This window comes from Mus musculus, chromosome 9, assembly GCF_000001635.26.
Source record: "Mus musculus strain C57BL/6J chromosome 9, GRCm38.p6 C57BL/6J".
Lineage (NCBI taxonomy): Eukaryota > Metazoa > Chordata > Mammalia > Rodentia > Muridae > Mus > Mus musculus.
Genome location: NC_000075.6, coordinates 45,865,253 through 45,891,327, shown reverse-complemented (window position 1 = coordinate 45,891,327; position 26,075 = coordinate 45,865,253). Strand labels below are relative to the sequence as shown.

The following is a 26,075-nucleotide window of genomic DNA, read 5'->3' as shown; positions in this document are numbered from 1 at the left end:
AGTAATAAAGGAGAATCTTTACACACAATACACAGTAATAATATGCTTGCACATATCTATAATCCAAGTCAGTGGAACTAGATGCAAGGGATCAGGGTTCAAGACCAGCTTTGTCTACATATTGAATTTAAGCCCAGCCTAGGTTATGTAAGACACTATCTCAAAACCAAACCAAATCAAAAAACCTATCAGGCTGGCTGGGTATGTAGCTCAGTTATAGGGTGTTGCTTAGCATGTGCTAGGCTCTTGTTCCGAACCATAGCAACACACACACATATATATATACACACACATAAACAAACACTGAGATTGAAACAAAAACCCCAAAACACTAAAAGCTAACCTTTCTTTCTTTATTTGTGTGACTAATTACATGGGATTTAGGAGATACTAAAGGCCATTCAGGATGTGACCATAAAGCGAGAAGAAACCAAGAAGAAGATAGAGAAAGAAAAGAAGGAGTTCTTGCAGAAGGAGCAGGACCTGAAAGCTGAAATCGAGAAGCTCTGTGAGAAGGGCAGAAGGTATGCTCCTGCTGCACATACAGTCCTGTGGGTGTGCGTGTGTAAACGCTTCTGCTGCACATACAATCATGCGGGCGTGCGTGTGTGTTTGTGTGGCAGGGCCAGTTCCATTGCTTTTATGTGAGAAAGAAACACACATCAGAATTCTCCAGTGACTTAGTAGTCTCAGTACCTACATGACACAAAAGAAAGATGTGCTCAGAGAGTTGGTACTGCTCTGCAGTGATAAGTAAGGGCTGGGCATATAGCTCAGTGGTCCCATCCTGGGCTTAGGCCCCAGCACCTCTTCCCCTGGTTCCAAGTATGTTCATAAGTTTCCTTTATATTTTATAACACCTCTCTCTCTGTCTCTCTCTCTCTCTCTGTCTCTCTCTCTCTCTCTGTCTCTCTCTCTCTCTCTCTGTGTGTGTGTGTGTGTGTGTGTGTGTGTGTGTGTGTGTGTGTGTGTGTGTGTGTGTTTGTGTGCCTGCCTGCCTGTCTGTATCTGTCTGTCTCGGGTCTGGGATTACTACATAGCACTATTTCGTGGCCCAGTTTTAGGTATCTTGGGGATCTAAAATAAGGTTGTTATGCACACATAGCAAATATGAACTGTTATTCTAAAACCTATATCACTTGCTTTATATCCTGAGGGACATTTTTTTCCTCCGTATACTGAGGTCATGGGAATGCTTTGAATGGTTATGCTGTACAGCACCACCAGTGGTGCACTATTGACATTTGTGAAGGGTTATCTAGTGATCGTGTCCTCTTCTTGATAATGTAGCAAGAGCAAAATGGGCCTTGAATTTGGTTGCACTCAGTTTTCCAAGTTGTTTGAAATCAGTGCTTGAAAACTCACAATTGTGAATTCTGTGATAATGTTATTTAAATGCTGCTGACATTCCTTTTATTTATTGAGAAGAACTTGGATGTTGAAAATATGTATGATGATAAGTAAAAAGTAAGTAGCAAGCTCACTTACTGATTCATTTTCCAAAATGAGAGACAGTACCTGTGGCGCCTCCACATGCAGAGGAGACGGTCTGGAGAGCAGAGAGTCCCATTGAGAATGTGGTGAATTGTTAGGAGGTGGTCACTCACTGATCATTCTCAAACAGTCTTGCAGAGCCTTCCCAGCAGAGCACGGTCCTTTGTGTTGATAGTGATCAGAACAGCAGCCTACCCAAGGCAACACTCGCTCTGCCACAGTCTTCACAGCTGATTTGAGGAAGATGAATTATAGACAGACAGGTACTCGGAGCATGTGAGAGCTTAAAGATCTATAGTTTTGTCTATAGTTAGTCTATAATTTTGTCTAGGTCCTGATTTCCTTTCGCTGTGTTTAAATATTTTTGTCAGATTTATTATTTGTGTGTGTGTGCATATGTGTATATATATATGAGTACACTGTAGCTGTCTTCAGACACATCAGAAGAGGGCATTGGATCCCATTACAGATAGATGTGAGCCACCCTGTGGTTGCTGGAAATTGAACTCAGAACCTCTGGAAGAGCAGTCGGTGCTCTTAGCCGCTGAGCCATCTCTCCAGCACCTACTCTCCACTCTTTATGTCTCTAACTACCTTCTCTTCTCTCTGATTGAATAGCTACAAGTAATAATGCTAACGGCTTTACTGAAGACTCTGTTTGTTTGTTTAGGGTAGGCCCCTCCATATGTAGCCAAGGCTAACCTGGACCTTATTGTCTTTCTATCTCCTTACCACTTGCTTGGATCACAGTCTTGTTAAATTGGCCTCAAATTCACTGTGCAGCAGAGACTTACTTTAAGTACCCGTACTTCTGCTTCTTAGGTCCTTGATTACAAACCTGCTCCATCACTTCTTGCCTGGGTTTTGTTTTAATCTTTGTGTATGTGTCTGTGTGAGTGTGAGTGTGGATCTCAGAGGATAGTGTCAGGTGTGCGTACCTTGCGGTGCCAGCTTTTCTACAGTTCTGGGCATTTAAACTCAGATTGTCAGGCTTGTGTGGAAAGTGTTTGTGCAGTCTCCCTAGGTCCAGGCCCCAGAACTGCTAATTAGTTAAGTGCTAACTGTAATTAGTGTTTGTCGATGCTGCTGTCTTGAGGTGCTAGAGCAATGACCTAGCATTTCCTGTGTGCAAAGTGAGTACTCCATGGGCTGGTTGTGGCTGGTTGAAACTGGTTGTGTCCACAGCCTTTTTCTTGCTTGAGTTCTCTAAACTTTTTTCCTTTTCTATTTACTAGTACACTACATATTATTTTTAAGTCCCTCCTCCTTTTTTTTCTTGAGAAATGGGTTCACTGCGTAGTCCTGGTTTGCCTCAAGCTTTTAGTGAGTATTTTTCTTGAGGATTCTTGTCCTTGTTGTGGGGGTGGGGAGGTGATATAAAGTAAAAGTGGCAAAAATTGTAAAATTGGTGAGTTTATGCGGTCTGAAATTTCAAAGGAGAAGTTGAAGTAATGGCCATAGATTTAGGGAGGAATCAGCTGGCAACAAATGGGAAAAACTTTGCAGGCAGGCAGCCAGAAGACAAGGGGACAGTGAGGGAGGGTGTGGTGTAGTGGGGGATGGAGCTGATGAAGGCCATCATCACATTTGGAGTTTTCTGTAGAGAGGAAGGTTTTCAGGGAGGAGGGGCTGCCAGCTGATGGTGACCTCACTTTAGAGAGATCTCTTAGGTGGTTGGAAATGGGTTCAGGTAGAGGAGATGACCAGGCAAGAGCTGGACTACCTGGTTAACTGGAATAAGAGGAGCTGGAGAAACATAGTTTCAGAGGGATGTTAAAAGTTTGCCAGCGGGTGGCGCACGCCTTTAATCCCAGCACTTGGGAAGCAGAGGCAGGTGGATTTCTGAGTTCGGGGCCAGCCAGGGCTATAGAGAAACCCTGTCTCGAAAAAACAAAAAAAAAACAAAAAAAAACAAAAAAACCCAAAAACCAAAAAAAAAAAAAAAAAGTTTGCCACCAGGAGCTGGAGGGATGGTTAATACCACACAACACACAACAGTAGGTAAAAACACTTGTTGCTCTTGCAGAGGACCAGGCTTATTTCCCAGCACCCACATGGTGGTTCACAACCATCCGTGACTCCAGCTCTAGGGCATCTAAAGCCCTCTTTTGACCTCAGTGGGTACCAGACACCCACATGATGCACATACATTCATGCAGGCAAAACATTTATACATATTATATAAAATAAGTAAGTCTTTTTTAAAGAAAAACTTTTTAAAAGTTTTCCATGATAAAAGTACAGCTGGTGTGTGTGTTCCATGTGCACATGTGTAATGTGTACATGCATGCACGGGAAGAAGCCAGAGTTGGTTTCAGGTATTCCCGCCATTGTTTCCTCACCATACTATCTTGAGGTTTTTATGTGTCTGCATGTGTGTCTGGGTACCACGTGCATCAGCCTCCTTAGGACTACAGTTGCAGGCGGTTGTGAGCTGTCTCGTAGGTCCTTGGGCACGAGAGAGCAAACTCAAGTCCTCTTAACTGTTAAGCCATTCGTCCAGCCTCTTCTACCTTTTATTTATCTGCTTGTTTGTTTATTGAAACAATGTCTTCCACTGAACCTAGGGCTTCCAAGTTGGCCTGACAATTTGACCAGCAAGCACAAGACATCTATCTCTCTGCCTTTCAGCACTGGGATCCCAGGCTGGGGTGTGGGTGTTGGAATCTGGTACACTCTGGTGTCTGAGCTGACACGTGCTAGCTCTCTATGGCATGTTTTCTACCCTTTGACTTTCAGCCTGTCTTTTCCTTGTTTTGTAGATAGTGTGCAATAGGGTCTATTTTTATCTATTTTGACAGGCTGCAGTTTAATTGGAAGTCTGGTCCATTTATAGTCAAATGTAACTAATACAGTTTTATTTAAAAGTGTACTCCTAAATAATTGTATAAATGAAAACTAACTGAATATTCTTTAGAATTCTATTTTAATTTAACCAATTTCTGTGCCAAAGTATACATTTTCCTAATTCACTGGCAACATGTCATAAAGTAAAACTAGGTGTCATTGATCATGCTGTATCAGAAAGGCTTGTAGTTTTCTTGGATAAAGTTGGCAAGATTATGTACCCTTTTTCCTATAGTAGGGTAATTGTAGGGCTCTCCTCAGCTTTTTGTCCTTTGCTCAGTCATCTGATTCCTGGTGCCTGGCATTTGGAAATATCAGCTCATAGAATTGCCCTAGTTTTTCAGTTCTTTTTAAAATTTCTTCCTTCCCTTCTCCCTCTTGCTCCGACCTACACTCACTCTGGGCCATAGGTCTTCATTATTTATCATAAAAAATAATAACCACTATGTGGTTGCTGGGATTTGAACTCATGACCTCCAGAAGAGTACTCAGTACTCTTAACTGCTGAGCCATCTCACCAGCCCAGTTTTTCAGTTCTTTAAACCACAGTTTAAAATCTCATCCCTGGTAGTCCAGCACAGGCAGAGAAAATTTCAAATATCTTCATACAGGTCAAGAGCAGTATTGTGAGATGCCCATGCCAGCACACAGAGGAAGCTGAGCTGGGTGACACGCAGACTGAGTGCTCGTGTCTTTCTCTGAAGGGTTAAAATGGCTAGAAAGGAGGTAGAGTCAGAAAGCGAGGACTAGACGAATGCAGCACTCATCCCTGTGATCTCAGCACTGTGGAGCAGGAGCTGGTCAAGCATCCTTGCAGTATATCCAGTTTACCCCAGCCGGTCTCAAACAACTGAATACAACAGTAAAGCAAAACCCAAACAAAGCCGAGTATATCGTAAAAGGTAGAGAAGGAGGGCACAGCCAGATACTGTCAGTTGGTGAGGTTGATGGAGATGAGAAGACTAGAGAGATGCTGAGGCCCTTAGGGTAAGGACTTTTGTATTCCTTTTCTTTTTGGCATAGTCTTAAATAGCCCAGGCTAACCTTGAACTCAGTATATAGCTGAGACTGGCATTCTAGGCATGTGCCACTATGCCCTGGGCCTTTATATATTAACAGTTCACAAGGCTCTAGATAACTCTGGTTTGTTTCTATCTTGTCTATCAGTATTCACTGAACCAGAAATTAAGGCAAGAATATATCTATGTGATTTATTTATTTATTTTTATTTTTTGGTTTTTCGAGACAGGGTTTCTCTGTGTATCCCTGGCTGTCCTGGCACTCACTTTGTAGACCAGGCTGGCCTGCCTCTGCCTCCCGAGTGCTGGGATTAAAGGCGTTCGCCACCACGCCTGGCTCGTGATTTATTTTAAAATAACATAATACATATATGTTAATACAAATAGTATGTTTTTTTCATGAAAATTGCTTTACAGGTTAAATTGGTTCATTTAGAAAAATAACATTGTTTAGATGCTTATATATCTCTTTAATTTTAAGAAAAACTTTTTTTTATTTTTTTTATTTTTGAGACAGGGTTTCCCCTGGCTGTTCTGGCCTCTTGAACTCAGAAGTCCGCCTGCCTCTGCCTCCCAAGTGCTGGGATTAAAGCCGTATACCTCCACTGCTCAGCTTTAACTTTGTATAAATTTAATTGTTTACAAGTATTTTTGTTGAAGTCTGGAGAAAATTGTAGTCCATTGTTAAACTAGAAGACCAAGAGGTATTTTAATGGCTTCTACTTATGACTGTAGGTGTTGTTTATTATGTTAAACCCTGTCACCAGGTCACTTTGTTAAAAGTTAGCTATGACATGGAACTGAATTTGATAATTGTTTTGAATTGCTCTACCTAATAAAAGAATCGTTAGGTGGGGGTGGGGTTGGGTTGTGGTGAAGTATGTGTGTGAATATACCATTGGGCTGTATTCCCAGCCGAGTTTTGTGATTTTTGAGACAAGGTCTCTCCGTTGCCAAGGCTGGCTTTAAACTTACTCTGTAGGCCAGACAGAGACCCGCAGGCACAGCCTGGTGCCTGTTACAAGCTTGTTGGTTTACAGGCTTGCTGTTTTGTTTAGTTTGCTTTTTGAAACAGTCTCACTTTAAAGTCCCTGCTGACTTGGAGCATGCTGGGTAGACCAGGTTGGCCTCAAACTGTGGCGTTCCTTCTGCCTTTGCCTCCAGAGTGCTAGGGTATAGGCATATGCCACAACACCTTAAAGTTTGAATGGATCTCTTACTTATTTAGTCAAGGGTTAACTTTTTTTCTGACCTCCTTTTGGGTTAATAAGTTAAATTCCCAGATCAATAGGGAGAAGAAACAGTTTATTTGTATGTGTAGTGTGTATATATGGGAGAGAACTACTAGGACCATTAACTTACAGGTTAGAATCTGAGGTTCTGTGTCATCTGCTTAGGCAAAGGTAGGAGGAGAGAAAAATGCTTCTAGGGAAAATTGTGTGTGTGTGTGTGTGTGTGTGAGAGAGAGAGAGAGAGAGAGAGAGAGAGAGAGAGAGAGAGAGAGAGAGCTCAGACACCATCAGCAGGAAGACCATCCATCCATCTCCTTTAAGAGAGGGTCTCTTTAGCCTGGAATTCACCATTTAGGCTAGACTGGCTGGCTGGCGAGCCCCAGGGGTCTATTGCCTTCCCTACCCAGTGCTAGGAGTACAAGTGTCTACTCCAACCATGGCTGTCCTGGACTTGCTTTATAGACCAGGCTGGCCTTGAACACCTGTCTCTGCCACCTGAGTGCTGGGATTAAAGAAATTCGACATGATCAGCATTTTGATGTTGGTTCTGCTGATTAAAGTTGGGACTTTGAGCTTTCTTGGAGGGTGTTTTCCAGCTGAGTCATTCCCCACTCCAGACATGATTCCCTAGAGAGGGGTGAGGACAAGCACTTAGTGCTTTGTGGAAGTAAAAATGAGCTTCAGTAGATGAGAATGTCTATGAGCTGAGGAGGTGGTTTAGTCTGTAAAGTGCAAGAACACATGAGGACCTGAGTTGAGATTTTCAGCAACTACTAAACGCCAGGGATGGCACCACACATCTGTAACCCCAGTGTTAGGGACTGGGGTCAGTGAGGCAAGAAGATCCCTGCAGCTCATTGGCCAGCCAATCTAGCAGAGTCGATTAGCTCCAGGTCCATGAGAGACCCTGTCTGAAAAACATAAGCTAGAGGACTGGGGAGGTGGCTCAGTGTTTTCTATGAAACACAGGACCTGAGTCTGTATCCCCAGCACTCATGTGAAAAGCCTTGGCCAAAAAAAAAAAAAAAAAAAAAAAAAAAAAAGCCTTGGCCTTTAGCATCTGAAACATCCCCCCAGCCCCCACACTGGGAGAGCAGGGAGAGGCAGATCCCTGGAGTTTGCCAGCTAGATGGCCTAGCTAATGTTTGAGCTGTAGGTTCAGTGGAGAGACCATGTTTCAAAAATGATGTAGAAGTAGAGGAAGACGCCTACCCTCTCCCTCTGGCCTCCACATGTACTGGATAGGCCATTAGCTCTCCTAAAGAAGAGGCTGTCATCTTCCTTCTGGGAGGAGATCCACAGGAGCAGTTCATGAAGCTTTGCTCTCTACAGTTGCAGCTTTAGCTCTAATAAGGGAAATCTCAAGAGCTTCCCCCTCCCTATCTTGCAGCTATGGAATATCAGTGTCTCCTTAAAATAATCTGTATATCCATTGGACGGGCCTATAGTTGATTTGATAACACAGTATATAATTTATTAAATATTGGCCCAACCTTTTATAGATCTTCTGAGTGTTGATAGAGGTTTTTATACAGAAATTTAAAATCTCAGGCTGGAATGATAGTTCAGCAGTTGACTGCCTGCTGCTCTGCCGAGGACCCAGGTTTGATCCCTAGCACCCACATAGAGTGGTTCATGACTGCTTGGAGCTCAGATCCCAGGCTTCCATGGACATCCTCGCACATGTGACATATACATACACATAAATAAAAATGAAACTTAAAGAACAAACAGACCCTTCACCAAAAAGAAAATGGCTAAAATCAAAAAATACAAAAGCATATATTCTATTAGTCTCAAGAGTGAGGACACTGTGACATGTGTCGCATGTGTCAATGTATTCTGTGTCTTCTCAGGAGAACCCCAGTGTCAGCTCATCACAGAATGAAAATGAAGAAGTAAACATCTTTTAAGCTGCCTGTCCTGTCTTGTCCATTCCCACCCCCACCCCCTTCTTATTTATTTTTGGTTTTTCGAGACAGGGTTTCTCTGTGTAGCCCCGGCTGTCCTGGAACTCACTCTGTAGACCAGGCTGGCCTTAAACTGGAGATCCGCCTGCCTCTGCCTCCTGAGTGCTGGGATTAAAGGCGTGCACCAACACCTGGCTTGCTTGCTGCTTTGCTGCTTGCTTCTCCCCCTCTCTCCTTCCCTCTCTTCCTCCCTCACCCCTTTCTTTGTTTCTTTTCTTTCAAGCTTACAAAAGCTCTATGGAGTGGGCCTTTAATGAATTGGGGACCCTGCCTGCACTTTGAAAAGTGCAGGGCTCCCTCCCTGTCCAGGGCTTCTGGTACCTCTGTGCTCTGCTTTCATTCTGCGGGGATTCTGGGCCCTTGTCCCTTGTCCTTTATACATTTGGCTAGTTCTGCCCACATAATTGTCCCTTTTGCTCACCAAGCAAACTACTGGAAAAGCATCTGGGTTGTATCTCTACGTTTGGGAATGTCTAGCACAGTGGGGCTACTCTTAAAGATGTTGAATCAATGAAGAATTCATCCCAGTAATGTTTTTCTATATCTAATCATTCTGTGTATGGCTGCCTTGTTTTGGGAAACTGGTTTTAAGCCCAGCTTAGTGATTTTAGCCTGTATGCTTGGTACTTAGGAGGTGGAGGCAGGATGATCCTTGAAGTCCACTTCAAGGTCAGCCTCCTATACATAATGAATGAGGCAAGCCAGAACTACCTGAGACCTGTGTCAGAGCACCCACACACACCTAAAAGAGGGAAAGGTTTTTTAGAAAGTTGTCTTAAGATCAGGAAATACATCTTTGATTTCACTCTCCACTGTTTTAGTTCGACTTTGCTTCTTTGCCCTTCCTGATCTAGAGTGTACCACGATTCTGCAGAAAGTCCTTAGGTTGAAAACTTAGAGATCCTAATTCTTATCTGTTCCTCTAACATGCAGAGGTATTTCATGGGACACTTGGCATTTGTGCCCTTATTCCAAGGAAGTATTCCTACTGCCACTTGTCAGAGGGAAAACGATATTTAGTTCTGTTTTTGAGTCAGTCTCATTATGTAGCCCTGGCTATATAGACTAAGCCAATTTCAGATTCATAGAGATCCTCCTATCTCTGCCTTCCAAGTACTGGGATTAAAGGTATGTGATATTGTGCCTGGCTGATACAATGATGTATTTGTATTTTAGTCTCTGAGGAAAGTTGTTTTAACATCCAAACGATATTTGGCATTTATAAAGCTCTTACTATTTGTTAGAGTGCGTCTTAGGCATTTTGCTTATGCTAACTCATTTAGTCTACACAGTGGTGTAGAAAAGGTTGATTCCTGTGTTCTTCCCACTTTGTATTCTATGGAATCAAGGCAGAGAAAAACTCACTGGCCAAGTAGTGCAGAGTAGTGAGGCTGGGAGTGCAACCCAGTTGGCCTCAGTTCCAGAGCCTGTGGCTTGCCTGGCTTACCCTCCTCTGATGTCTGACTGCATCACTTTTGTCATTAGCTTGTGTTAGTCACACAGAGACATTTGTTATGGCATTATTTATAATTGTCAAATTAAAGATAACAAGGAAGGAGCTGGAGACATGGCTCTGCGGTCTCTGGCTGCTCTTCCAGAGGACCCACAGGGTTGTTCACAACCAGAGTCCGTTACTCCAGTCCCAGGGAATCCAGCACCCTCTTCTGGCCTCTAAAGATACTTCATGCACATGCTACACAGGATACATACGGGCAAAACACCCATACACACATGTATGCACACACCCACAGTAAAGATTAAAGTTCACACAGTCAACCAGATTTAAAAAAACAATAGCAAGGAAAATATTAGGTTGGTAATGGTAGACCTGTATAATGGACAGCAATTTCTGTCTTTTTTTTTTTTAATTTTTTTTAGATTTATTATTGTTATTTTTAATGTATATGAGTATGCTTACATGTATATCTGTGTACCACAAGCATACCTGGTGCTCACGGAGGTCAGAAGAGGGCATCAGATCATCTAGAACTAGAGTTATTGATGATTGTGAACCACCTGTGGGTAATCGGACCTGAACCTGGGTCCTCTGCAAGAGTATCCAGTGCTTTCAACTACTGAGTCATCTCTCTAGGCCTGGACTGCTATATCAAATCACAAGTTTTGTTTTGTCTTTGGTTTTGTGTGTGTGTACATTTACACATATGTACATGTGTATGCATGTTACATATATATTATATATCTTATATATTATACACACACATATATATGGGACTTTTTTTAGTGTTTAATCATCTTTGTATGTGTGTCTTTGTGTATGTGTTTATGCCACTGCGTGGATGTGGATTTTCTTGCTTTCCTTGCTTGAGACTGGGTCTCTTTGTTGTTTTTGCCAGCTAGGCTGTAAGCTTCCAGACACTCCTTCTCATCTCTGTAAGAGTGCTGTGATTCCAGATACACACCACTGCCTGCAGCCCTAGCTTGATCTAAATTCTGGGCATTTGAATTTTCCTGCTTGCATTGTGAGTGCTTTACCTACTGAGCCATCTCCCTAGCTTCCCCACCTCCTTGTTTTGCCTTCTGAGACAGGGTCTTCCACTGTAGCTCAGGCTAACTATAGAACATAATAGTCCAAACTAGTGCCAAGCTCATGGAAATTCCCCTGCCTTAACTTCCCCAGAATTGGGATCACAGATGTGACTCACCCATTCCTGACTGTAATAGTTGACATTTTTATATATAGTATGGTTATGAGAAGTTGAGCTTAAAATTCAAACTTAAAAAGTAAGATTTGGGGGTGGAGAGATGGCTCTGTAGTTAAGAGCACTTGCCATGGGTTTCCAACACCAACAGGGCACCTAACAGTGGTTTGTAACTGCAATTCCAGAGAATCTAATACTTTCTTCTGGCTTTCCTGGATACTGCAAGAATGTAGTGCTCAGACATACATACAGGCAAACCAATCACACTCACAAAAAATAAATGAATTGTTCCAGGTGTGCTGGAACATGCCACCCATGTAACCCAGTAGCCCAGAGGTATGGGCAGGTAAATTTGAGGACAGCCTGATCTATAGAGCACATTCTTGGCTAGCCATGGCTAAGTAATGAGACCCTGTCTCTAATAAGTAAATGAATATATATTAACAAAACATTTAATGCTTGCGTCTTAGGCAGCACATAAACTTAGGATGATACAGAGATTAGCATGGCCCTGTGCAAGGATGACATGCAAATTCATGAAGCGTTCCATATTTTAAAAAATTAATATGGGCAGAAGATGCAGTTCAGTTTTATAGCACTTACCTGGCACAGACAAGACCCTCGGTTCAATTCCAGCAGTACTAACAAAAACAACCCCAAATATTGTGTCTTAGTTTGCATATGGTAGATATCTTATTAAAAACATTGTGTTTTTTGAGTCAGAGTCCTATACTTTTATTCAGTCTGGACTGAAGTTCATTATGTAGTACAGGCTAACATCAAACGCATAGCAAATCTCCTGCTTAGCCTCCCAGCTGCTGGGGTCACAAGTGTGAGTCAACACACATAGCTCACATTTCTCAGTTAGAAAGCAGTGACATACACGTTTTCATCCCAGCCATGATGCAAATACTGTTGTTGTTATGAATGGAGAAATTGATGTCTTCAGAGATTAAGTAACTTGTCATATAAACAGTACCAAACAGTTGGGAACTCTATATTAATTATTTTTGTTTTCTAAAATTTTAAAAATTTGTTTGGCTTCTATGATAAAGAATAAAGCTAAAGGGCTGGAGAGATGGCTCAGTGGTTAAGAGATTCTGAGTTCGGTTCCCAGCTCACAGTCTGTAATGGGATCTGATACTCTCTTCTGGTGCTGTCTGAAGACAGCAACAGTGTACCTACATAAAACAAACAAATAAATATTTAAAATAAATAAATAAAGTTAATTTTAAAAATATGTAAACATATCAAGACCTGCAATAAGCCAAGATTGTATAATGTGATAGAATTTATTAATTTTAACCACTGATACCCAAAAACTAAGTATGAGAAATAATAGAAGTGTAGGGTTGAAAGAAATGAGACAGATTTTAAAACTTTAGCTGGGTATTGCAGCTCATCTGACTACTCTCAGCACTTGGGAGGCTGAGGCAGGAGGATTTTTGCAAGTTGTACTCTGGTCTGGGCAACAGAATGAGGCTGTCAAAATCAAAAGCCAGAAAACACCTAATGGATTGTTTTCTGCCAAAAGTGGGAACTGGTATGTGTGGTGTTTTTCTTTCATTGTTTTGTTTTGTTTACACTTATTTACTTTGTGTGTGTGGGTGTGTATGTGCACACCATAGCACACATGTAGAGGTTAGAGGACAATGTTCAGAAACTAGTTATTTTCTTCTACCATGAGAGTTCCAAGGATTGAACTTCAGACTTGGTGGCAAGCACCTTTACTCTGTGAACAGTCTTGTTTTGTACGTGTTTTACATAATGTATTATTTTACATAATGTATTATTTGAAAATCTGATGGTTATGTTATACAGCTAGCATATAAGGAAGCTGAGTATTTTTGTCATTGTTAAGAAACTTACCCGTTTATTTAATTTTAACTTTACTTTATGTGTATGGGGATTTTTCCCAGCATATATATCTATTAGTCACTTGTATATAATACCTGGGAAGCCAGGAGGGGGCAGCAATTTCCTTAGAGTCAAAGTTAGATGGCTGTGAGCCAATATGTGAGTACTAGAAACCACGCCCCAGCTCTTCTGAAAGAGCAGCCATCTCTCCAGCCTCTCCCAAGTTTTTTCATTAATAAAAACATTATTATACTTATTAATTAATTAATTAATTTGGGTGTGTGTGCTGGCTAGTTTTATGTCAGACACAAGCTAGAGTCATTTGGGAAGAGGGACTCTCAATTGAGAAAATGCCTCTATAGGCATCGTTTTCTTAATTAGTGGTGTGAGAGGACTTAACCCATTATACCACTCCTGGACTGGTGGTCCTGGATGCTGTTAGAAAGCAGGCTGAGCAAGCTCGTAAAGAGAATTCTTCTATGGCCTCTGTATCGGTTCCTGCCCTGATTTCTGTCAGTGATGGACTGTGATGTGGAAGTATAAGCAGAATCAACTCTTTCCTCCCTAAATTGCTTATGGTCATGATGATTTGTCATAGAAGACAGAAACCCTAACTAAGCCAGTGTGTATGTGTGCAAGCACATGTGTGGCCCTCAGAGGTCAGCTTGCAGAAGTGCTTTCCCTTTTTTCCCCTGTGTGGACCTAGAGATTGAACTCCCGTCATCAGACTTAGCAGCAAACACCTTTACCCACTGAGCATCTTGCCAGCCCTTCCTACCCATTTTTGTTGTCTGATCAGTAGTTCTCTTTTATGTGGATGCCTGTTGGAGGCAATGCCCAAAGAAAAAGAATTTTCGTTTGTGAATATGTGGAATTTCCCATAGATATAAGAGGATTTTCTGATACAAGTGTGTACATATATAAATGCATATGTAGTTGCCATATGTATTTAGTAAAAGACAGTTTGTTCCTTGAGTATCTATCATCTTCAAGGATATCACCAGACACAGAAGGCAGCTATCTCTCATGCTCTCCTATAATTAGCCCACTGTCAAAGAAAGAATGGGAAATTAGGTGGGACATCACAGAACTCCACAAATTGTTCCACACATTCTTTTTTTTAAAGATTCATTTATTTACTTTATGAATATGAGTACACTGTAGCTGTCTTCAGACACATACCAGAAGAGAGCATTGGATCCCATTACAGATGGTTGTGAGCCACCATGTGGTTGCTGGAAATTGAACTCAGGACCTCTGGAAGAGCAGTCAGTGCTCTTAACCTCTGAGCCATCTCTCCAGCCCTGTTCCACACATTCTTATGTGAGAAGATTCCAGCTTTGGAGGCTTATGTGTTTTCCAAGAAGTTATAGCTACCTAGAAGTTTTTAAAGAACAACTAGAGAATTCTTCATGTGATAGAAGTTGATTTGGAGACCATGTGGCACACCTCCTCAGGTCTGTTAGAGGAACAGAACTTGTCAGTAGAAATCAGATGCAGATTTATGTCAATAAGTGGATGGTGTGTATGTAGCAAACATACCCAGAATCTCGAATAGAGGGCAGGGGTGTATGGAGGAGAGTGGAGTTATAAACAAGACGATGTGAGGGAATGAGCCTTAGACACTTCTGTTAGGAGAAATGTTTTGGGGGCTGGAGAGATGACTCCACAGCTGATCTTACTGAGGATGCCAGTTCAGTTACATCAATCCTAGAAACTCCAAAGGTACCCGGCACACATGTAGTGCACAGCCATACATTCAGACAAAACCCCTATACATATAAGATAAATGAAAAAAATTAAATTAAAAGGAGAATTGCTGCCTTTTGCTGGGCATGGTAACTGGCTTAGTTAGGGTTTCACTGCTGTGAAAAGACACTATGACCAAGGCAAGGCCTTTTTTTGTTTTTGTTTTTTGTGATAAACATTTTTTTTATTTGTAGAAGGAGATACATGAATAAGTATTATAGATCACACATCTTTACATTGAAATTCTTGCATGATTGCCTGTTCTGCAGGTGTGTATAGACCAGCATTGCCACAAACATTTAAGTAATACATTTCACTATGACCTACTGTGGTAGCCTTGATTGCAGTATTTCCACACCTGGGAAGGGATCTTAATAAGGAATCTTCTATAAGGCTAGCTTGTGGGCATGACAGTGAGGGAATCTATCTATCTATCTGTCTGTCTGTCTGTCTGTCTATCTATCTATAATTATATCATTTTCCCCATGCCTTCTTTTCTCCCTCCAAACTCTCCCACATACCACCCCATTTGCTTTCTTTTAAACTTATTATGGCCCCTTTTTCTTTAAATGCTGCTGCGACTGCTGGTGATTTTGTGTGTGTATGTATGTGTGTGTCTGTCTGTCTGTCTGTCTGTGTATTCCTAGAAACATAATCCAGCCTGCTGATTCTGTATACTGTTACTTGTATGTATATGCTTTCAAGGCTGACCATCTGGTGTTGGATGACAAATTGGTGTGCTCTTCCCTGTGGAAGACTGTTTCTCCAGATCTCAGCATCCCTGTCTTGCCTGTAGTTCTTTGTCTAGGATTGAGGTCTCATGGGTCCCTTTCACATTAGCATGTCTATTGTATTGTGCTCATTCAGCTCATGCTTGGTCATCCATCTTGGTGAGACTTTATGGGTATAGCTTATGACATTTCTAGGAGGCACAGCCTCACAGAAACCTCTGTGTTCCACTGGTTCCTCCAGCAAAGTGCCTGACACAAACAGAGTCCTCATTACACAGCTACATCTTGTATACACTCCCTTGAGTGCCCTTTCCCTCTTGAGTCACTCAAAAGCAACTGCTCAGATTCTTTCTACTTTAATGTTTTGATACTTTGTAGGTTTTATTGGTTTGGGTGGGCAAGTGGAGCCGATTATTGCTTACTGTGGTTCTAGGATTGAGCTTAGGGTTTCTCACAGTTGTGTAGTTTTAGTAGGCACTCCATGTGTCTGATTTCCCTGTGTCAGTCTGTCTTGCTACAGCTGTGGTGTTCACTGGCGGATGCTTTTGATCCTTGTGGTCCTGGTCTGGCTCACCTCTCTTTATCAGATGTCTTAGCTCTTGACTAGCAAGCTGATGTGGTTTGCTTTTTATGTTCTCATAAGATACTGATGTGAACACCAAACCAGAACAGTAAGTGCCAAGTACCTTGCCACGCTAAATCCAACTAGAATTTTGCTTTGATGATTTTTCCAAGCTGGAAGCTCCAAATTTCCCTTGGTTTTCCTGTTTTAAGTGTTTTCTACTTTTTAATACTGTAAGTTCCACACTGTTCCAAATTCATAAAGTCCCTGGAATTTTGGTCTCTGGGATAAGTAAGGTTTGCTACAAAACTTTGTTCATAGACCTACTCTTTATCAAAGGTCTACCCTTTAGTCACTGAGAGATGTCCTAAAACAGCAACATCGCTGCATCTCCTTTACTTGGAGGCAAGGAAGAAACACTCCAAATTATTGAAGAACAAATGTTATCTGGAAAGTTTTCTCATTTGATATAACATATTCTACATATGACAGTTGTCCCTCTACACATGCAGGTTTTGTATCCACAGATTCATTCAACTGAGAATCAGAAATACTTAAAAGGACAGAAGAATTCTTGGGGAAATCTGGATATCTAAACTAAACAATGGGTGAGCTCTGAGTTCACTTGAGAAAGCTTAGCTATCCAGAAAGACAGTTGAGACCACTATACACATTTGAATACATATACACATTCATTTTTTTTTGTTTTTGGTTTGGTTTGGTTTGGTTTGGTTTGGTTTGGTTTGGTTTGGTTTGGTTTGGTTTGGTTTTCCGAGACAGGGTTTCTCTGTGTAGCCCTGGCTGTCCTGGAACTCACTCTGTAGACCAGGCTGGCCTCAAACTCAGAAATCCACCTGCCTCTGCCCAAGTGCTGAGATTAAAGGCATGCGCCACCACCGCACAGCTGCATATACACATTCATATATACCACACACATACACACATACACAAATACTTGAAAAAAAATGGCATCTGTGGCACATATCTATTGGCCCAGCACTCAGGAGGCAAAGTCAGGAGGATAATTACAAATGTCAGGCTAGCTTCATCTTCAGGCCAGCTAGGGCTATATAATAGGAACTTTGTTTGCTTGTTTTTGACTTTTTGAGAGAGGGTCTGTGTTGTGGGAATTATTAAAATAGATTAGCAGGCACGTTCCTGCGCTTGTGCCTCTGCCTGGCCAAGCACTGGTGGGCATTGGCTGACCTGTTCTATCTCATGGAGACTCTCTGGCCTGGAGCTCTTGAAACATCTCCACCCAGCTTGCTAGGTTCCCACTAGCCGGTTGTTACCAATCCCCCATGGCCTTTGTGGTGCACATCTGGCAAACCCACGTATTACCTTTCTCTCTTGAACCCAGACAAGCCGCCATGTGAAGGAGACCACAACACAAACTTAGTTCAGAAACAATGGTAACTCAGTCTCTGGGCGCAACAACTAAAATCTTGAAAGCCTTATTAAAATCTGATTCCTTTGGTGGCTAATCCTTGAGGATCTGCAAGGCAGCTCTTATAAGAACAACATTTAATTGAGGCTGGCTTACAGGTTCAGAGGTTCAGTCTATTGTCATCAAGGTAAGAACATGGCAGCCTCCAGGCAGGAATGGTGCAGGAGGAGCTGAAAGTTCTACATCTTCATCAGATCAGAAGCTGCTAGCAGATACTAGCTTCCAAGCAGCTAGGATGAGGGTCTTAAAGCCCACATCCACAGTGACACACCTACTCCAACAGGGCCACACCATCTAATCCTGCCACTCCCTGGACAATCCTTCACAGTAACTCATTTAAATCCAAGCAATGGGGAAGCAGAAACAAGAGTAGTGCTGTAAATTTGAATCTAATCTGGGCAACATCGAGACCATATCTGATAAACAAAACTAAACTAAAAAGACTATAGGTGTGGTGATGCAGGTGTTTCGGTCCAGTACTCAGAGATCAGACATTTTGACATTTTGGTCAGCCTGGTCTATACAACAAGTTCCAGGACAGCTAGAGCTATATAGTGAGACCCTGTCTTTAAGGACAAAACAACAAAACCAACTAAGAAAGGAAGAGAAAGAATAAATTGTACTTTAAATATGTAAGGTTATCAGAAAAACAAAACCAATAAACTCACTTCTCTCAATAGAGAAAATCACGAGCATTTCTCTCAGTGTGTAACTCTCCCTAAACTATTTTCTTTTACCCTTTTAAAATGCATTGCAGAAAATGTAAAACATGTTCATTTCACTCTTTCCATGAACCTGAGTAGCCCATGCTTTTAGCTCACAGTCAAGTGTAATATGAGAAAATTCTCCTGGTCTCTTCCACAATGGCTTCTTTAGTCCTGAGTAAGAGGGTCAGCTGTCCCAGTTTAATACAGAAAGACCCATCTCCGAGGAGATATTTCATTCCTAGGCAAACTAAAACAGTCACTTTAATCCTGAAAGTGGATATCACCAACCCTAGGGTAGGTTGGGGTAGGAAACATTTTAGAATGGAAGAAATGGATAAAAATGAGAAGTGCTAGGTATGATGGAAATACATTTTCTTTTTTGAAGTAGAATCTCACTCTGTAGCCCAAGCTGGCCTAAAACATAATTGTGTAACCTAGACTGTCCTTAAATTTGTGGCAATCCTCTTGTATTAAAGTACTCAAATACTAGAATCACTACCAAAATCCTTCACCACCCACCATATCCAGTTCACACCTTCCTTTTGAAGAATTTTACTGTATTTAGGAAATGCAGAGATTGGTGAGCTAGCTAATAATAAGTACTACATTGAGTGAGTGTTAGAGGTAAGTATTAACCGGCCCAGCATTTGCTCCTATGTTCTTCACAGCCCACATTGAAAGGCCCACAGTTTTGAATGCTCTGAAAACATGCAACATTGTGACCCATATGGGATTTTGTTTCTTTGAAACAGGGTCTCACATTGTAGTCTAGGCTGGTCAAAGCAATCCACCTGCCTTAGCCTTCCAAGGACTAGGATTATAGGCATGAGCTACTATGCCCAACTAAGTTTGGGCTTGAAGCGATATTCCTTTCCTGCACTGGGTAACTTTTTTTAAGCAAGTGGAGAAGTGAACATGTCCCATGTTGGTGCTGTTTGAAATTTAGACCATTCTACACATCATTTGTCTCTCTGGAGTGAGGCCTGGGAGTGAGGTTTCACATCAACCCCTCCGCGCAGCCTAGGGTTTGCCTCAGCAAACTTCATTTCCTTCTTTAATCTTGTTCTTGGCTTCTCACTGTACAGAGAAGTGTGGGAAATGGAACTGGATAGACTCAAGAACCAGGATGGTGAAATCAACCGGAATATTATGGAAGAGACAGAGCGGGCCTGGAAAGCAGAGGTAAGAAGAGACAGTGTCTTCCTTCAGAGCCTGGGTTTTGTGCTCCTAGGTGCTATACAGTTTTGATACTAGAGTATTAGAAGCCTGGGAACATTTGTTCTAACTACAAGTAGTTTGTGATTATAAAGTTAACAAGCTCTCTCTCCCTCCCCCCTCGCCCCCCCCCCCGGGTGGGGTGTGTGTGTGTGTGTGTGTGTGTGTGTGTGTGTGTGTGTGTGTGTGTGTATGTTCCTTAGATACTGTCACTAGAGAGCCGGAAGGAGTTGCTGGTGTTGAAACTGGAAGAAGCAGAAAAAGAAGCAGAACTTCATCTGACTTACCTCAAGTAAGTGTCTCCCTCTAAGGCCGAGGCTGGCAGGCCTGGCTGGCATCTATCTTCACAAGACTCTTAAGGCCATATCTGTGTGTGTACCTGCAATCGCTCAAGGGTTTCTCGTCCATGTTCTTTCTTCACTTTCTCATTCTTTCCTCTTCTTATAGCTTTATACTTTTTATCATTGTATTTCTGTTTGAGCAAATACTCTCTGCTAAAGCTATAATCTAGGTCTTTGGAGCTCTGTTTCTTCCATGGCCGTTTCTCCTCTGTCTGCCCCAGGATTTAGAGGATCCCTATAGCATTTTCAGGCAGGCAAGAACCCTCTTTGCGGGATGATGTCATGAACCAGGCATGGTGTTACTTTCCTGTAATACCGGTACTTAGGAGTCTGAGGCAGAAATATTGAAAGTTTCAGGCCAAGATGATCTACATGGGAGACCCTGTCTCAGACAGAAAGGTAGTACCATTTATGTGAAGCAGATGACTTAGAATCTTGGGTTTCTCTAGCATTTTTCTCCCACCTCTTTTTTCAAAGACCATTACCCAACAACTGTGTCTCAGCATAGAACTGGAGTTTGGGGCAAAAACCCAGGCTCTTTCAGCCCTGCCAGGCTATGCTCAGTCACTCATCTCAGTCTACCAGTTAAAGAGATTAGTGATGGGGAAAAGCAGAGAAGATGTAATCAATGTGGCTACATTGGGAAGAATAATAAAGGGACCCAGAAATGCCAAAATTACCTTTGGAGTACCAACATGAGCTTTAGGTTCATCTGTTTATATAAGGACTTTTTATTCTTACTTATGTGTGCATGTTTGAGTGTATGCACGTGTACAGGTACCCATAGACAGATGCCAGGGGTGTCAGATGCCCACAGTTGGAGTTATAGGCAGTTGTGTAGTGCTCAATGTGAATGCTAGGAACTAAACTTCATTCTTCTGCAGGAGCAGCAAGCACTATTAACTGCTAAAACATCATTTCTCCAATCCTAGAGCTTTGCTTGAGATAGGATGTTGTATAGTCAGGCGGCCTGGAACACGTGATTCTTCTCCCTGTACTTCAGAATGTTTGGTTTATAGGTTTACATCACCACATGGCACTGAACTTCAGGTTTAAATAGAGGAGATATTGAGGCAAGGGACAAGAGGTGTAAATAATTAACCAGTGTGGCTCAAGATGTACTCTCATTGATATTTGTCTCGTACTTGTTCTGCAAGGTGATCTGAAGAAGTCCCATAGCTGTCATCACATGTGGGGATTAGTCTGGTTCCTACAAGATGACCCCTTCTACTCTAGGGTACAGGCTAACCCTCGTGGATAATTGCCCTCATCAGGAGGGGACAGGTTTTTTGTTTTTTTTTTTTTTTTTTCAATTTTTTATTAGATATTTTCTTCATTTACATTTCAAATGCTATCCCAAAAGTTCCCTATGCCCTGCCCCCAGGAGGGGACAGTGTTATATTAGAAGTTTTATTCCTCCTGGAACTTTGCTGACTGTGACTTCAGGACAGTTGTCTCTGTGCCATCATCATCAAAAGGAAGAGGGTACTATAGATTAGATATTTGCTGATAAGTGATATAGGTGAGCTAAGTGACATGCCAACACAGAGGCAAGCGCACAAAATGAAGGCAGAAGTGCTGAGCTGTCATCTCTTTTAGTTACCATGAGAGACCAAGTGTAGAGGCAATGCTTTTTGGCCCAAACTGTTTCTAACCCTGTATTTTCCATAAATCAAGAACTGATTGTCAGTCAAGTGATGGTGGCAGTGAACAGCTTTAATCTCAGCATTTGGGAGGCAGAGAGGTAGGCATATCTCTGTGAGTTCAAGGGTAGCCTGGTCTACAAAGCAAGTTCCAGGACAGTTAAGGCTACAGAGAGAGAGAGAGAGAGAGAGAGAGAGAGAGAGAGAGAGAGAGAGACCCTGTTTTGGAAAACAAACAAATAAACAAAGGATTGTTTGATTGTTATTGTTTTGTTTTATGAAGTCTATGAATTCTTTGTGTTTTGAAAGGTCAACTCCTCCAACACTAGAGACAGTTCGTTCCAAACAAGAGTGGGAGACAAGACTGAATGGAGTTCGGATAATGAAAAAGAATGTTCGGGTAGGTGTAGTTAGCAGTGATGATTCAGTCAGCCCCATTTGTGCTTAACCTCTCCTGATAGTAGATTGTTAGGCAGCCTTTGCACTGCTGCACAGAGCTGCTCTGCTCTCCTGTGGGTTCCAAGGTCCACTCAGCCTAGCAGTGGAAGACAATCCTTTCTCTTCCTCTTGTTCCAGGACCAGTTTAATAGTCATATCCAGCTAGTGAGGAATGGAGCCAAGCTGAGCAGCCTTCCTCAGATCCCTACCCCAACTTTGCCTCCACCACCCTCAGAGGTAAGAGTTCGTCCTGTGTGTGTTGTTAGCAGAATCACAGTTGTCTGCTTGCTCTTTTTTTTTTTTTTTTTTTTTTTTTCTGTGTAGCCCTGGCTGTCCTGGAACTCACTTTGTAGACCAGGCTAGCCTCGAACTCAGAAATCCGCTTGCCTCTGCCTCCCGAGTACTGGGATTAAAGGCGTGCGCCACCACTGCCCGGTCTGCTTGTTCTTTTAACAAAGACATTGGGACCATCCTTAGTGCCAGAGTGGAATTGTTGCTCATTGACTTCTGCTGTTTTCTCTCTTAAAAAAAAAAAAAAAAAAAAAAAAAAAAAAAAGCACGAAAAAACATTGTTTTGATTTGATTTTGGCTGTCCTGGAACTGTGTAGACCTGGCTGGTCTCAAACTTAACGTAGATCTGCCTGCCTCTGCCCCCTGAATTGCTGGGATTAAAGGCATGCACCACCACCACCACCCAACTCCTAAAATTTTTTTGTATATATCTATATTTACATAATGTATGTGTGAATGCATGCTTGTATACATGTGCACATATGGTGTATGTGTGTATATGTGTGTGTATATTCCTATATACTTTGGCCAGAAGGCACCACTGGGTTGCTTTCTACCTTTTAGGGTTTGTTTGTTTGTTTGTTTGTTTGTTTGTTTGTTTGAGACAAGGTCTTACTCAGTATGAGTAACTCATTATGTAGACCAGGCTGGCCTCAGATTCACAGAGATCCATCTGCCTGCTTTCTGAGTGCTGGAACTAATGATATGCATTTACCCCCCCTAGCCTGTCTACCTTATTTTTGAGACAGGGTCTCTTGCTGAACCTAGAACTCGGGGATTAGCTAAACTGGCCAGCCACTGTGGGGATCTCCTTGTCTCTGCCCCTACAGCATTAGCGTTACAGATATATGCCCCACTATAGGCTTTTATGTGGATGATGGGATATGAACTCAAGTCCTTATGCTTGCAAGGCAGGTACTTTACCAACTAAACCATCTCCTTGTCCTTTGCTCCAGTTCCTAATCTTTTCTCCTCATCTCTTTTGTCGTCTACCTCTTCCCGTTTGCAGGCAGATTTCATGCTTCAAGTATTTCAGCCCAGTCCCTCTCTGACCCCTCGGATGCCCTTCTCTATCGGGCAGGTCACTATGCCTATGGTTATGCCCAGTGCGGATCCTCGCTCTTTGTCTTTTCCGATCTTGAACCCTGCCCTTTCCCAGTCCAGCCAACCTTCCCCACCTCTTCCTGGCTCACATGGGAGAAATAGCCCTGGCTTGGGTTCCCTGGTCAGCCCTCATGGTCCACACATGCCTCCTGCTGCCTCCATCCCGCCTCCCCCAGGCTTGGGCGGTATTAAGGCTTCTTCTGAAACTCCCCGGCCCCAACCAGTAGACAAACTGGAGAAGATCCTGGAGAAGCTGCTGACTCGGTTCCCACAGTGCAATAAGTAAGTGTCATTAAGGACCGGTTCAGGTGTCTGTCAGAGAACAAGGAGGCTGTGTGGATGTTCCCAGGAGAACTGACTTTATTCCCTCAACATTGTTTGTTCTCAGGGCCCAGATGACCAACATTCTTCAGCAAATCAAGACAGCACGTACCACCATGGCGGGCCTGACCATGGAGGAACTAATCCAACTGGTAGCCGCACGACTGGCAGAGCATGAACGGGTGGCATCAAGCACTCAGGTAAGAGGAGCCTCAGGGAGAGAACTTAGGCCTGCCGAGAGGTTGAGGAAGAAGCCAACCAGAAGATCTGGACATGAGGAGATCAGAGCAAGGAATATCTGCTCTGCTTTTTTAATCATTAGAAGTGAATTTCTCCTTCCTTCCTTCCTTCCTTCCTTCCTTCCTTCCTTCCTTCCTTCCTTCCTTCCTTTCTTTCTTTCTTTCCTCCTAGTCAAATTTATTTGTGTGTATGTGTGTGTGTGTGTGTTGTGTGGAAGTCGAAAGACAACTTGTGGGAGTCCATTTTCTTCTACCATGTGAGTTCCAGGAATTGAATTCAGGTCATCAAGCTTATGTGCAGGCAAGCACCTTTACCCTCCGAGCCATCCTGCTGGCCCCAGTTTCTTTTTTTGATACATGCTGTTGCTCAGACTCTCTTCCCTCACTCTGAAATTATTTCTACCCACAGCCACTTGGTCGGATCCGGGCTTTGCACCCTGCTCCTCTGGCCCAAATCAGTCCCCCAATGTTCTTGCCTTCTGCCCAAGTTTCATACCCTGGAAGGTCTTCACATGTAAGACTCTTTTCTTTTAACACTGGGATGTGGAGAAGCACAGGGTGAGGAGGGAGTGGGCTACAGGTAAGGATGCTAGAGGAAACCATCATCTCCACAGCAGGGTTGTTTGCAGCCCTACAGGGAACACGCTGCAAGGACTCTAGGCAGAATCTAGGTTAGGACTTGTGTTTCCTTTGCTGAAGAATAGTTTTTGCTCCATGGAACAAACGGATGGAGTCATGGGCATAGCAGGCAAGGTGACCCAGAGGTTGGCTAGCTGTGACCAGCCTTCTTGTTCCATAGGCTCCACCCACTTGTAAACTGTGTCTGATGTGTCAGAAACTTGTCCAGCCCAGTGAGCTGCACCCGATGGCCTGCACCCACGCACTGCACAAGGAGGTAGGTATTGTATGTCATTATGGCTTCTACTCTGACAGCTGAGGTAATTTTGCTTGACTGTTTTACTAAGTTGATCCTCATCATTAATATGTAGTCATAAAGTTTTCAGTCATTATGGCCTCGCCATCAGTAGAGCTCAGAATCTGCAGCTAGAAGCTCAGATTTTTACCCCATTCTCTGCGGGTGACTCATAAGCAGCTTCTCCTTAAACACTGATTAGCACGTATTTTCTTGGATATGCTTTGCTTGAGCTGAGAAGAGTGATAGGGCCTAAATAGGGGATTAGTAACTGCAGTACCAGAATAGTATATACACAGACACACACAAACACACAAATAAGTTTGATTTAAAAAAAGAAAGGCCGGGCGTGGTGGCGCATGCCTTTAATCCCAGCACTTGGGAGGCAGAGGCAGGCGGATTTCTGAGTTCAAGGCCAGCCTGGTCTACAAAGTGAGTTCCAGGACAGCCGGAGCTATACAGAGAAACACTGTCTCGAAAAACCAAAAAAAAAAAAAAAAAAAGAAAGAAAAGAAAGAAAGTAAAAAATTCACTTTTAATGATTAAAAAAGCAGAGCAGATACTCCTTGCTCTGATCTCCTCACATCCTGCCATCTTCACTGATAGACTCACAGGTAACCCCTGCAGCAGCAGCAGGTGACTCCTTTTTTTTTTTCCCCCAAGACAGGCTTTCTCTGTATAATTCTGGCTGTCCTGGAACTCACTTTGTAGACCAGGCTGGCCTCGAACTCAGAAATCCGCCTGCCTCTGCCTCCCAAGTGCTGGGATTAAAGGCGTGCGCCACCACGCCCAGACCAGCCCTAGGTGACTCCTTCTTAACCTTTTTATTTCGTTCATTTTGTTTTTCCAAGTAGAAACTGGGTTAACATCTAAATTTTTCCAACTCCTTATGTAGGTAAGAATGACCTTGGACTTTTTTTTTAACCTTGAACTTGTGATCCTCTTGCCCCCACCTCCTGTGTGCTAAGATTACAGGTGTGTGTTACCACACATGGTTTCTGTGGTATTGTGGATCCAACCCATGGCTGTCTGCATGCTAGGCAAGGACTGGAAACTACATCTTTAGCCCAGCATTTATATTCTTGATAAGAAAAAACTCTGAGGCCACACACTCATACATTGAGTACATATTTTTTTAACAGTAAAATAAAGGCACCTGTGTTAACCTCAGTCCTCCATGCACATATGCACATGCATGTTTTCATACTAACATGTGCATACAACACATAACACACAGAAAGACCACTGAAATGGCCCTGCTAGTCCATCTGATCCCTGTGAGAATTTTTGAGAGT

General features: G+C 42.6%; 1 protein-coding gene and 1 pseudogene across 17 annotated transcripts in view; both read left to right on the top strand.

Annotated features, from left to right (window-relative positions):
- The window catches only part of Rnf214 (ring finger protein 214), a 50,143-nt gene that overhangs the window by 15,584 nt on the left and 8,484 nt on the right, over nt 1-26,075 (top strand). For 9 of the 17 annotated variants that reach the window (XM_011242496.3, NM_001310840.2, XM_030244319.1 and 6 more), the window contains 9 exons: nt 385-524; nt 19,361-19,457; nt 19,694-19,782; nt 21,784-21,874; nt 22,051-22,149; nt 23,213-23,589; nt 23,696-23,828; nt 24,277-24,381; nt 24,667-24,762. In XM_011242496.3, coding sequence (XP_011240798.1) covers nt 385-524; nt 19,361-19,457; nt 19,694-19,782; nt 21,784-21,874; nt 22,051-22,149; nt 23,213-23,589; nt 23,696-23,828; nt 24,277-24,381; nt 24,667-24,762 — 1,227 coding nt within the window. The remainder of the gene's footprint in view (nt 1-384; nt 525-19,360; nt 19,458-19,693; nt 19,783-21,783; nt 21,875-22,050; nt 22,150-23,212; nt 23,590-23,695; nt 23,829-24,276; nt 24,382-24,666; nt 24,763-26,075) is intronic. The other 8 variants (NM_001361112.1, NM_001361113.1, NM_001310839.2 and 5 more) reach the window with 1 other exon arrangement.
- Nucleotides 11,680-11,778, top strand: Gm24646 (annotated as a pseudogene).